This window comes from Anopheles bellator, chromosome 2, assembly GCF_943735745.2.
Source record: "Anopheles bellator chromosome 2, idAnoBellAS_SP24_06.2, whole genome shotgun sequence".
Lineage (NCBI taxonomy): Eukaryota > Metazoa > Arthropoda > Insecta > Diptera > Culicidae > Anopheles > Anopheles bellator.
In genome coordinates, this window is record NC_071286.1 from 27,746,318 (window position 1) to 27,760,211 (window position 13,894).

Below are 13,894 nucleotides of genomic sequence, written 5' to 3' on the forward strand. Positions count from 1 at the left end.
AATTGGCCAAACGCTCCGGCCTCCGACATGTGTCAAGAGTGCGCACCCGGAAGGAACCAGATTGCAGATTGTATGTTCGATCGCCACGATCGCCCACCTGGAACCCGGCTGAGGTGATTTATCGAGTTATTGAGATATTGATATTGATCCAAGCCCCCAGTTTGGGAGTGTTGGGAGTGTGCGGTCAGGTCGAAGACTCTCCCGGGCGAAACGGATTTCTTCCACCAACACCAACACGACTCCACGGTTCCGTGGCCCACACTGGGTGCGTTGAACCCAACATACCCGTCTGCCCGTCCCATGCCACGCGGAAAGGTTCTTCCGACTGGCTTTCTTGTACGGTGCGTCCGCGACCGTAAACAACCCAGAACACGGTATTGACCACAGCAATACGGGCCATTGGTTTTGCGCCTCTCGTCGAACCAATTAAAGCCAAAGTGATAATGAATTCATTGTTTAGTTGCTTTCTTTTGAGACTCCCAAATCCCGAACCAGATTTGGGCAAGATCAAGAGCATCAAATTACTGCTTTTATTATTGAAACTAACCAATCGCGCTCTCATCATGCACTAGCACTGCTAGGCGCTAGAATCAACGCTAGTTCTGACCAACTTTCATAAAGACCTCGAGTGCCGCTCTTGGGGAACACTCATTGTAGTGGCTGTAACGCTCCGGCATTCCATCGCTCCGAAGATCCCACCAAGCCGGCTGGCCGGCGCTAAGAAAACGCTTTCATTTGTGGCTAGTCAATCAAAACATACCAGAACACGATGGGACCGTCGAGCGGTGCGACTACGGAGCCCAACTCTGCTCCTCTGCTCCGTGGTTCTTTCACTCATACTTGACCTCTTTCCCACACGCATGCCCGCCTCGTCGCGACAGTCGTGGCGAGAAGCGACAAGAATGGTCCCTCGCCACCGGAGCATGGCAATCCGGCGACAATGGTGAGGGGTTCGACGGCGCTGGAGGCAGTTGTTCCGCCGGTGACAAGACAGCGACCGAAAGTACCAGCCGCAACGGTGGCACCAGCTAAGGACGGTGCCGGCAACGGTCGGTTCCAGCCCCAGCCGCGATCCACCACTTCGCGGCACCTTAGCCGCCGGCGCCGGCGTTGTCGGGAAGAAGGAATGTTATGCGGGAACCGGCTGGCTGGCGGAATGTGCTTCTCAAATCATCCTCCACCACCCCGGCCGTCGATGGACCTCCACCGGGTGGCACCGTCGGGGCTGATTGTGCTGTCCCTTGAAACCGAGTCAGTCGTGTAGGCCCACAGGTGCTCAAAACTATGTCCCTGACCCTGATCGTCTGAGTATTCTCGAATGTCCCCACCGTGTGTGTGTGTGAAGGACTATTAGTCCTTCGTTTCAGTTTCATTTTTCCCATTCTGATCGAAAGCACGCTTCGTGATGACATCACTGTTAGTGATCTAATATTTCGTTTGCTCGTTCCGTTTTAGGTTCTGCACCGTTCGCTAGTTACACCCCAGTAAAAGCCGCCATAGACACGACCTTCGAGCTCGGCGTAACACGCACGCCCTCCCCATCTGCGGCCAGCACCGCCAGCAGCACCGGTTCCTCGAACGGGAGCAATAGCACGAGCAGCAGCCGCAGCAGCAGCAGCAACAACAACAACAGTAGTCATCAACAACATTCTGCGACATCGCACAGCGACTCGCACTATCTTCAGCATTCCCTATCCGGTGCCACCATTCAGGCGGCTGTTGCTGCCACTGCCGCTGCCACCATCAACGGCAACGGATACGGCGGCCCGGGGTCACAGTTGCTGGACCGACCGAACAACCTGCACAGCAACGGCCACCACGGGGACGCGGTTACGAGCGCCACCGCTCGGCTGCTGAATGGAGACGTAACAACGCTGTGCGGCGGTGGTACCGGCGAACCAGAAAGCATTCAGTACCTCAAGCCAGCCTCCGACGAGCAGACGGTCAACTGGAGCCAAGGGACCCGTGTAACGGACCTGCTTTTCTAATGCGCGCACCGCGTCACCGGGCTGCGAAAGACACATTGTACAGTTTACAAAAGAACATAGCGATAACGAACGAGAATTATGCCCGCTGCCGTCGACCACAGTTCCAAAACGGCCCTAATGTTTTCCCTTTCTTTTCCTATTTTTTTGGCGGTTCGAAGAACCCTTGATTCGGGTGGTTGCGCAGCAGCGCTCGCGATCGACCGATCGCGATCAATAATGTTGGATGTGACAAAATTGAGTATCGTTTTTTTTTGTTTAGATGGTCAGCGCAACGAGACGGCATGCTTTTGAATTTATTGTCCATTTTGCTCCGAATAACGCTTACCGTAAATCATTGGACATACTGGCGTCGTGAGTGAACATAAAAAAACTGGACTTTGGCAGTGCGAGTTACTCTGCGACGGGAGCCATCGTGTTTGTACTTTATACTGCATCAGATTTTCTTCAGAGCAGACATTTTAGGAATTTGTGAAATAAAGCCTCAAACTAATAAGCCATGTGCACGCAGGACGCTTGCTTGCAACACGACCACGCCCGGTGATCGATCTTCCCGGTGTGAATTGAGTCTACGGAGCGAAAGCAAACATTCCCCTGAAGGGTAACCAACGCACGAGAAGGGACCGAGATTCACCTGAGTTTCTTCGTCGTCGTCTTTTTTTATTGTGGCGGAGCCCATACGGAATAGCAGTTCTACTAATATTGTGATTTGATACAACCGCCGGCGTTAGAGAACCTGGCAAACTATTTAAAGGAGAGCGATCGGTGTGATAGAAACTGTAAATCCAAACCCCAAAAGTGGATGACGATGGCACCGAAGAGCAACAGAGAGACATACAGAGAGAGAGAGAGAGAGAGAGAGAGACGTGCAAAATCGTGTGCAACATTTAGCATTGGCGAAGGTAGAAACAAGCATTACTGCTATTATCATTACTCTTATTAATGCTATTATTATATTAAAATAATTATTGCGGCGAACGCGCCCCCCTTATACAGCGAGCAATGCGAGCGCCGTCGTGAACCTAGAGAGTAAGGTTTTTGTCTTTTTAAGAAATTTGAATTGTATAGAGGTATGAAATCGAGTTGAAAGCGGGAACGGGGAACGGATGGATCGGGCGGAGCGGACTAACGAGAACGGAAGAGCGCTCTGCTCCTAACAAATTGACCATGATGTGGGGTGTGTGTGGGGCTCGTACACCGATGGACGGACCAAGAAAAGCCGACCGAATTTTTATGAGGATCGATCGCCAATCGAAATTCGGATCCGATGTCCGATGATTATCAGGGCCGCCGCCGGCAAGCAGCCAGCCGGCGATATGTGGGTTCCATGCGTGTGGTTGGAACCATTTTTTTAGCTTTTAAACATATTTCGTAACTCCAGACTGCCACCAGCAGCAGCAGGTACGCCCGCGTAGTCACGGCGTTGCCAGCACGCGCAGTGTGTGATCGAGCGGGCAAGTAAATGTAGACGCCACGCGCACCCGCAAAAGACAGTTATAACTACTAAACACATTTAAACACAATTTGAGTGGCCGATTAGTGAGTAAGGAAGGCGGCGTGCACGCGCACGTTGCGCGCTAATGTGATTATGCTTAAGAATTTGGCAACATGTTTTAAGAACAGGATCCGGCAGATCGGCGATCGATGATCAAACAACACGGCATGTGCCGTGTGTGAGGGGGCGCAAAGCGCTAAAGGAGGCGCTAGTGTAAAGGAAACTGCCGCCACCGCCAATGTGCCCACATCAGCCCATCTCAAACTGCCTCGAGTTAGTGCCAGTGCCGTAGTTGTGGATGATGGCCCCCGCCTTGTGCACCAATTCCTTCGCTTTCTTCGTGCAGATTGTGCCCCTCTCGCTTCGCGCCACAATCGGCCATCGCGTAGGCTGCTTCCTCCATGACAGTCGTAGGCTTTTCTGTAGGAAGCTGTCCATAATTCCCTTACACAGCCCGGCCGGCGGTCGGTGGGAGTTCCATTTGTTGTGCCGGAGCCGGGAAGAGGGATTGTGTTTGTTCTAGTTTCACTCACCGTTTCCAAACCGTTCATTACGTATTTTTTATACATATACATGCATATAAAACGTATACAAAATAAATCTATCGACAGAAAGTCTTAATGCATTTTATGTAACAAGTCTATTCACTAACAGTAACACCGCATTTATTATTCTAGTGCGCTTCGTTCTCGTAGCATTCACAGAGAGCAACGTGGTGCCAGCTACCGTTCCTCAGGTCTCATGCTGTTGCCGCTCTTGTGTGACGACCCGGTTCACGATGGGACGCCCGTTTTGCGGCTCGGGAATGTGTCGCGGAGCACTGCATCCTTCGGGCAGGTGTAGGTTTAATGCATCCTCGTACGACATGCTAACGTTGAACTTTTCGATCTCTTCCTCCTCCTCGCTGGAACTTGCGCCGGCACCCTCGCCAGCGACCACCTCACTGTCATCTTGCCTCGCTTGCAGCCTCTCACCCGGTTGTTGGTTGACCTTTTCCGTCAAAAAAATCCGTTTCATCCGCAGTATCTTATCCGACTTGTCCATGTAGCGGTACATCTGCTTGACCGGCGTTTCGAACAGCGAGTCGGCCGCCGGCGTCCACTGGCGGTCTTTCTCGAAGAACACGTTGGTGCCGCAGGCGAAGTCGTACGTGCCCCGGTACACTTCATCGTTTACCTGGATGATAGGACTGTCCGTGTCCAGGCCGATTACTTGCACGTTTGCGGCACCCACATCGTTAGTCGTCAGGTACGTCTCGAAGTCGGCAGACAGCAGCATTTCCTCCTCGTAGTACTCATCGTCGTCCTCGGGTGATCCCTCGCGGAGCTGCCCGATATCCGAGTCGTTTCCCTCGTTGCTCGTCGCATCCGTTGCGTCCAGCCACTCGGCAACGTCCGTTTCAATCTCAAGTTCGGTTTTAACCTCAGCCGCAGCCGGACCTGGCTCCTGTTTTACTACGACCGTTGGTTTCATTCTGCTGTTCCCAAAAAAACTGTCTCGTTGGTTCCGATTCGCAATACAATGTCCGGCGAGTGTTTGTTTACATGCCAGATGCTGTCCTTATCGTATTGCCTCGCTCACTCACTCGCTCGCCTTTGTCCGCGATTTGACAGCACACAGAGTGACAGTTCGAAAGAGGGATATTTTTGCAAAAATGTCCCTTTGCAAAATGCAAAATAATACAATGTGTGTTTGAGTAAAATATAGTTTTTATGCTGTGCATTTGCACTTAAAAATCGTCAAAACGGTAATGAGAACATTATCGGGTGTGATGCCGCTCAGATAGTGCCATAAATCGCCCTTTTTTCTCTCCGACTGACAGCGAAGGGTGTACACACAACACACAAAAGGGGACATTTGGTGCCGCGCGGCAAGTGCGCTCGTCTGCCATCGATTTCACATAAAACTCACAAATAAAAGAAAAAAGAGAAAGATAGATGGGATTGTGCAGCGAAGGGAAAAAGGTGTACCGTGCCTGTGCGTCCGAAAGTCGCCGATATCAGTGCGGTCAGCTCTCCGTTCGGTCCGGTGGGCTTTGCAAAGGACACGCAGCGAGCCGTTTTTGTTGACCCGACCCCGCAAATACCGTGTCTCCGCCGTCGTTCGGCCTTTTGCACCGGTCCTTCTAAGCCCACAGCACTACCACTACCAGCAGCAGCAGCAGCAACAGCGACATTCGCAGCAAGTTGCATCAAGTAGGCGCGTTCCTAAACGATCTCTTATTGGCAGATTAACCTCGGGCGCGGGTTTTGATTGAGTGCGCCGCCAGCAAAGAGGCCGTGTCGCGACCGTGGGTAGATTGATGGTTGCCCCGCTTCTCGCTTGGTGGACGGCCGTTCCGATGAGAACCTAGTGCGAAGCCGTTCGAATACTGTAAGGATAACGATAGTGAATGCTGAACGATAGTAGGGCAGCGCGGATCCGGTGCGGAGTTACTTGCCGTGTCCGTTCCGAGATTACGCCGAGTCGGTCGGTAGCGCGTTGGCCACCAACCGTGGCAGTCTCTGCAGCTGGTGGTGCTGCGTAGCAAATGCAGCCGACGGAAAAGCAGCCGGGTGCACCACCATCCGACAACAACAGCAGTGAAGAGAGCGATACTGCCGGAGACAAACAGCGCACCAAAAACGGCACCATGTCGATAGACAATCGGATCACCGAAATCGAAAACTCTATCCGAAACCCACGGAGACCCACCCCGCCATCCATGACATTTCCGGCGCAGTCCACGACGAGCCGCCTGAACCGTGTTGGCGGTGTCATGGGGGGAGGCTCAGGACGTAAGGAAGGCGTTCTCCGTGTTGCGTATACCGAATAACCAATTCGTTCTCTTTCATGATTTCTTACAGCGAACAGGCCGATTGTGTTGTCACTGCCCGTTATGGAGCAGCGTCGCAGCGAATCGGAGCTCAAGTTTCAGAAGATTGTCGATAAGAGCGGGCTGCTGAAAATCAACAACCAAATCTACCGGACGCCGCAGAGCGAGCTGGAAGACCTGGGCGAGTTGGGCAACGGTACCAGCGGGCACGTAGTGAAGATGCGGCACAATCCGAGCGGCGCCATCATTGCTGTGAAGGTAACGCTGACGGTGATACGCTTTCATTCGGTTGCATGGCCTCATTCGCTACATCATCCTCTAATCATGCTCCGTCTTTCAACAGCAAATGCGACGCACCGGGAACGACGAGGAAAACAAGCGCATCATCATGGACCTGGACGTGGTGCTCAAGTCAGAGAACTGCAAGTACATCGTGAAGTGTCTCGGTTGTTTCATCAGCGATGCGGACGTGTGGATCTGCATGGAGCTGATGACGACGTGCTTCGATAAGCTGCAGAAAAAGTCCAACAAACCGGTGCCGGAGGAAATTTTGGGCAAAGTGACGGTAGCAACGGTCCGTGCCCTCGCCTACCTCAAGGACAATCACCGCGTGATCCACCGAGATGTGAAGCCCTCGAATATACTGATCGATGATCGGGGGAATATCAAGCTGTGCGACTTTGGCATTAGTGGCCGGCTAGTGGACTCGAACGCTCGCACACGATCGGCTGGATGCGCTGCATACATGGCGGTAGGCATGGGTAGGGGGGGAATCGCCGCGGTTCCTTGCTTTCACTGACTCCCTGCTTTGGTCGGTTTTCTTTCAGCCTGAGCGAATCGATCCCTCTAATACGGTTTACGACATACGGGCCGATGTTTGGTCGCTGGGCATCACGCTAGTCGAGCTGGCTACGGGTGTGTTCCCGTACCGTGGCTGCGTCAACGACTTCGAGGTGCTGACCCAAGTCCTCACCTCGAACCCGCCCCGTTTGCCCGAGGACCAGCACTTCAGTGTCGAGTTTCGCGATTTTGTGCAGCGCTGCCTGCAGAAAGACTACCAAGCGCGCCCAAAGTATCCGGATCTACTGCGGCATGCTTTTCTGCAGCGTGCCGAACACGACACCACAATCAATGTCGGCGAGTGGTTCCGCAACGTGGCCGTCAATTGTGGCATTCAACTGACCAGTCCGCCGCAACCTGCTTCCAGTGCCACAGCGCCAGCCGCCGCTTCCGGTGTCTCACTTGCCGGTGCCTGTGCCGCGTCGTCGGAACAAACCAGGTGAGCACACTCCCGAGACCTTTCCGGATGAGAGCGTTCCGCCGGTTTTCCCTCCCTTAACCTTTTCCAGTTCCTAACGAGTAGCGTTTTGCCCGTTTGACCCGTTCTCGGACCGTGAGCATGAACACGCGAGTGAGTGCGGTTTGCTCTAGAGTGTTGCATGCATCCCGCACCGCCGCTGCTAATTACACTCACAATTGACAACGACGCATACGAATTCTATTCGGTAATTCTACGTTGCAGCTTAAAGTGTTCTTTTCGGACTCGGATCTTACCTTTTCTAACCGCCTAACGAACAAATGCGCTCACTCTAATTGCCTCTAATCCGGCTGCTGTTGTGCGTGGTGCGACTCAATGAACCCCAAGAGGGTAAACAAGATCCCAGAGTCGCGGTCTTCAAACGGATCGGAAATTCCTTAATAACTCCTCGCGAAACACGCATCCACCCTCCTTTGCCTATATTACTGCTGCGTTTCGTTACGTTTGTTTGTTTGTTTGACACATTAATTTTTCTCGTTTGTAGGTAATGAATTTCTTTAGTAATTTTTAAGTTATTCTATGAGTAAGTATTACACACCAATCCACCACACTTAACGATCACGATCACTTCCTGTCGCTCGTTGTTTACGCACCGCTTCTATGCACACATACACTTCGTTAGGTTGCTTCTTGCTGCTTGCATTTATTTTAACTATTTTCAATTTTATTTTTTGCCTTTGTTGTTATGTTAGTTGTGTGGTTGGCAATTTTTATTATTTTTGTCTTTTCTATCGCTCTCTTCCTATACAACTAATCGTCTAACGCTTGCCTCGTATGGTTGTTGCTTTAATATTCACTAACATCGTAGACCGCAGTCAAAAAAGTGCTTGTAATTTAATGATTTTATTAGGTACAATACTTTGAATATATTTAGGCTACAATGAAAATTTGAAATTTCCACGAAACGACGTCTCGCTTGATCACGTGAAATGTTCATTTCATACACCTACTTAGAGAGTCAAGCGAGCCAGCCACACTGTGAAAGTAAGACTGTACATATGCATCATCCCCATGGGAACCGTACATGTCGTCATTTGTGCCGTGCTACAATCTCGTTTTGGCTAGTTTCACTTATTCCGTCTTTCTTTGTGTCCGTTTGTCTTTTACTCTTTTCACTACCATGTGCCCATCGAACCCGACCAAATGTCGTGATGGTAGAATACCGACACCACTGGGAAGCTTGACGGAAGCGGTGCAGGCACAATCAAATCAACAAAAGCAAACTATCGCCATCGCTGCCTCCTCGATTCCCATCAAATCCGGCGCCAACTGTAACACCAACAGCAGCAGCAGCCCGTTCATTACGGCAAACTCATCGACCCCACACATCATTGTCGCCAACAACAACAACACCATCATGGAGCCCAACAACCTCAGCCACCGGCCACAGATATCGGCGGAGCATCACCTTCAGCAACTGCATCAGCAGCAACAGCAGCAAATGATACAAAGCAAGCTTAGCACCATTAGCCTGGCGACGCCCACAGCCACCGTCGGAGCGCCACAGCCTCACGCAACAACTACCTCGTCTTCCTCTCCGGTGTTCGATCCGCGCCGAACGCCCTCCCCTCAGGCTCCGTATCTATCGAAATTGCAACCAAAAAGTGCCATTACTAGCACCAGCATCCCAATTGTGGCTGAACGAAATGGATCACTCGGTCCCGACCAGCAACAGCAGCAGCAGCAGCTTCACCACCATCCGTTGCCCCGCAAGTACAAACATTCGCCGTTCCTGTCGCGAAGGACTGGCGGTGGCCCCAGCGGCGGCACGGCTGAGTACGGTAGCGGAAGCCCGAAAAAGGAGTCCTCGCTGAGTAGTCTCAGGCAGAGCATCTTCAAGAACCTAACGACATCGCCATTTTCGTCTCGCAAAACAATGCCGGCGAGTGGCGATCCGAAATTAACCATCGTTTCGCCACCGATAACGTACGGTGACGGGACCGGAGCGGCATATCACAATCAGTTTGCGCACACCAATGGTTCAGGTGAACTGGCGCTAGGCAATCCTTCCTCCTCGCCCTTACTACTACTCCGGAAGGCGCATGAACCATCGCCGGCACACGATGATACTCAGTACAAACATCTGCAGGGAAACACTAGTCCAATTGGTAAGTTACTGTGTGGGGCGGCGGCGGCCGCGCGGCATCCGACGGTGAGTTTCTGATGCTCGGACCTCTTTTTGTTTTAGTTCTTCAGCGGTTCTATCACCAGCAGAACCAACTGTTGGAACAGCAGCGCGAAGCATTGCATCAGCAACAAACAGCAATCTACGCGTCTCATGGGTACGTTACCACGGCAACCGGCAGTGGCAGTGCTGTCGACGGTTCACCGCGCATGATACGCTACAGTCCTCTGCCGGCACACCGCACCGTTCACCATGGGGTGCACCCGGTGCTGTCTGCGACACCCCCTTCGAACCACCTCTACGACGCATCGCCCCTACCGCCATCCGGTATCCCTGTGTACCAGCAGCATCCGTCTGCCGCAACGAATAGCCCCAAGCACAGAGCACCTTCGACGTCCTCCTCGTCCAGCGGGGTGTCCTTCTTCAGCACGTTCAGTAGGGGTATGAAGGGTGCGGGCCGCTGCGACAAGGTGATCGATCGAAGCGGTGCCAGTAGCGCTATAGGCACGACGGTGATGCTGAATATGGGTGGATCACCTGCAGCAGAACGGTCCCTGTACGGCACGACGACGACCGCCGCGATGACACAACCGCTTTACCACGATCGGCAGTCGTCGGTTTTCGGTCGCCATGGAAACCCAACGGTGACGGGGAGTACGGCTGATGGTATCAAGGACGAGACAGGTAACTACAAATCCGCTTTGTTGTCGGCCGTTACCACGTAAACTGTACGCAAATAGCTTGTTTCTTAGTGCGCTTTTTGAGGTTTTTTTATTTCTTAGTTTTTTTTTGTCGCCATCACAAATGCTATTGACTCGCGAGAAAGTTGGCTTAAACGCTGTTCGCGCTTGTCTTTCGTTCTCTCACCGGACCGAAAGTCGGAATTCGCGACAATCATTTCTCACGCAATCGCCGCTGCACACTCGTTCGGAATGCATTCATTTAGTATTCTCTTTTTTTTCTCTCTCTCTCGTTCTCTCTCTTTCTCTTTCTTCATCTTGTTCTGGCTTGTTTTACTTTGTGCGCTGCGCCGCCTTATGTTGTGTTGTTGTTGCTATTGTTACGCGCACCGCCTGCTGCTGACATGTTCACAATCGGCTTTCGATAAAACAAAACCGATTCGCAACCGGTTGATGCAATTCCATCACACGCTCACATGAATCGGCTGAACGCACGTGTGTTCTGTTTGCTTTCTGGAAATGGCCCGTCTGGGGCACATCGTCACCACCAACATCGCGGCTCACGATGCGGTTTCGGGATGTGCGCCAATGTGTGCTACACGTTGGGGTACCCCTTTTCGTACCACACACAAACACACACATCAGGCTGGTTTAATTCCATTGCAGATTTGGCAAAGCGTCGGTTCGCATCGTTCGTCAAGCTAAATCTGAGCAACAATGGCAACGGTGGTGGTGGTGTTGGTACCGGCATTGGAGGACCCTCGTCGTCTGGCGACAAGCGGACACTAAAGGAGAAGCACCTTTTCCAGCAGCAGTACACACCGTACCCGCAGCCTGCGTTCGAATCCCCTGCCTCTACTGTTCCATCGGCCATTGGTGGCGGGTACGTGGTGCAGCCACCGTCGGCGATACCGTCGACAATCGGCCACACCGTTCCGATGGGGAGTCACGTTCTCAACAGTGCCGCGGCCGATCGACGACACCGTAGTCCTGATCCTCCTCCAAGGTGCGCATTGAACGAAACGATAAAAGGAACCGATCGATTTTTTGACCGCCTCGCGTTTCACTGTTCTCGTTTCCTCAGGTTTAATCGGGGCCAATCACCTCTGCTGCTGCAACGGAAACTCGAACAACTGGGACACACGGGATCGCCACTGCTGAATCGTAGACCGTGAGTGACACGGAGTGACTCACGTGACTTCCAACCAACAACTCCACTTCGAAACGGATTCGACTGATGCCTTGGTCTATTTCGGTCTGTTACAGATTCACCTCAGCGTCGCCGTCGCCGCCGCTTCCGCCACGGCGCGGCTCGGAAAGTGTTCCCGGTTCGCCGCAGCATTTGCGAACGCGCATCAACTACACCCCGGAACCGCACCGGCGTCCCTACCGCACCACCATAGACCAATGAGTGGGACTCCAGATACTGGTCATGTGATCCATGTACAACTTTCTGACGACCGACTAACGACGAACACGACGAGAAAGGAAACTCGCTTGCTGCAACGCTACGCGCTGTGTGCTGTGCTTGGTGAAATCGAAGTAAAAAGTAGACGCTGCTGTTGCTGTTTTTCCGTTGCTTGAACGCTCTCGATCGACAAAGCTTTGGGCCTCTTGTGCCTGCTCTCTCTCTCTCTTTTCCCTTAAACACTTTCTATCTCAATGTCTCTCTGTCTCTCTCTCTCTCTCTCTCTTTCTGTCAGTTGCATCCCACAGGAATAGGAGAAGCTTTCGCGGCACGAAATTTGCATTAAACTTGAAGGTTGTTCAAAAGTCCAGAAATTGTCCAAAAAAGAGAGAGAGAGAGCGAGGGTTATAAATGAGATAGGAAAAGTTCCATTATATAAAGCGAACTCGAACGATATGACCCCTGACTCACCGTACATTTCCTGCGGAAAGCTAGAAAGACAACCAATACGATAGAAGAGAAACAAGAAGATTGGGGCGGTAATAGATGTAACTCTATTGTTGTGAACCGAACGAACGAGACACATAACAACGCAACGGACGACGGAACACGCTCGTTGCTGTAAAATTTTGGTAGGTTAGGAAAAAGTTAGCCTTTTTTACGTACTCCCCAAGCCACCGGGTGGTTCGGACCGCCCGTTATATATTGTGATCGTAGTAGGCCCCCCCACACCGGGGCGCGCATACGTGAATGCTTTGATTTATACATATAACGTACATATACATATATATATTTTTTTTGGTGTGTGTGGTTCGGTAATGAGAGCCACAATCACGGTGGCCATCTCGTTTGCCGCAGTAGGCTTCTGTTGGTGGGTCAACCACCGTTAGCGTGTGCTGTTGCGAGCTTTGTTTTTGCCTTTCGATGTCAAAATGTAAACGGATACCTCAAATCAAAACTCTCTCTAATCATGTGTAATCGAGCGAGCCTCCTCGGTGTTCTCGGTGTTTTCACATCCATTGCTTGCTGACAAGGCTTTTGCGACAATGGAACTGGCTCGTGCGACACGCTTTGCATACACATACGCGCATTACACGCTTCCGAGCGAACTCGTTCGATTGGCCGCTCAGGAAGATTTTCCGATATTGATCCTCATTTGCTGACGTTCGTTTTTTTTCGTTCCACTGGATGTTTGTTATATTTTGGAATTACGCAATTATTTTGTCAAAATTTACAATTTAAAGATGTTAATACTTTTAAAGGAAAAAACGTGCTTCATTCACACACTGAAATCAGGCGCTAGGAAAGCTGGTAGGGAACTAGGTTTAACGAAAAGCTAAACTGATAGTGGCGGCTGCTCTTAGATTAGGCCAAAATGTCGCCGGTGTTCTTGGACATTGAGCCTGTGAGTTTCATGGCGCGCTTCTGCAAATCGTTTTACCACTGCTACAAGAACACAGACACGTATACAGACGAACGGAGACCGCGCAAAAAGGGCAACGACGAGAATCGCAAATGGAGTAATTTGTGGGATATTATCAAACACGCAAATGAAGGGCAGAAAATCGTAATATCGCAAAAATAGTCATTTAATAATATTATTATATTATGATATATTATTATTATTATTATTCTCTTAACATTTAATTGATGAACCGCGGAAAAAGCTATGAAATTGAAACAACAACCGGAGAGCGCTCCGCGATGGCGAATGATTTCGAGTGCCCTCGAAAAGGACCGCGAAAAGGGATGGTCCTGGAAAGATTATTGTAAAAAGGCAGTAAGTGAAGCGAACGAAATCCAAACAAAACTGTGAAACACACAACATAGTCGAAGCAAAAAAAACGAAACAAAACGACACGGAAACGAGAAACAATAAACGGAAGGAAACACACTGCTGGAATGGTTCTTTGGTGATTTATTTGTGCGTCGTCAATTTATCCGAAATCTAGAAACCCGTCAAAGTGGTTTCGGGTCTTTTTGATTCAATCAATACTGTTCGAAAGGTCGAAAAAGGCGTCCTCACTCTCAACAACGGCAACAGCGATCGGAGAGGTTGGGCGATTTC

At 51.1% G+C, this 13,894-nt stretch overlaps 3 protein-coding genes across 3 annotated transcripts in view; 2 read left to right on the forward strand and 1 right to left on the reverse strand.

The window, feature by feature from the left end:
* Positions 1 to 4,094, forward strand: part of LOC131207291 (uncharacterized) — a 47,491-nt gene extending 43,397 nt beyond the window's left edge. Inside the window, exon 5 of the mRNA XM_058199903.1 lies at positions 1,456 to 4,094. Coding sequence (XP_058055886.1) covers positions 1,456 to 1,988 — 533 coding nt within the window. The 3' untranslated portion in view covers positions 1,989 to 4,094. The remainder of the gene's footprint in view (positions 1 to 1,455) is intronic.
* Positions 4,095 to 4,144: 50 nt separating this feature from the next.
* Positions 4,145 to 4,990, reverse strand: LOC131211350 (general transcription factor 3C polypeptide 6). The gene has a single exon (XM_058204781.1). The coding sequence runs from the start codon at positions 4,951 to 4,953 to the stop codon at positions 4,213 to 4,215; it is 741 nt and encodes a 246-aa protein (XP_058060764.1). The 5' UTR covers positions 4,954 to 4,990; the 3' UTR covers positions 4,145 to 4,212.
* Positions 4,991 to 5,425: 435 nt separating this feature from the next.
* On the forward strand, positions 5,426 to 13,701 carry LOC131211349 (dual specificity mitogen-activated protein kinase kinase hemipterous-like). The gene is given in 9 exon segments (XM_058204780.1): positions 5,426 to 6,257; positions 6,327 to 6,553; positions 6,639 to 7,046; positions 7,123 to 7,574; positions 8,772 to 9,721; positions 9,802 to 10,422; positions 11,085 to 11,424; positions 11,503 to 11,589; positions 11,685 to 13,701. Coding segments are annotated over 9 exon segments (3,504 nt in total). The 5' UTR covers positions 5,426 to 6,010; the 3' UTR covers positions 11,857 to 13,701.
* Positions 13,702 to 13,894: the final 193 nt, after the last annotated feature.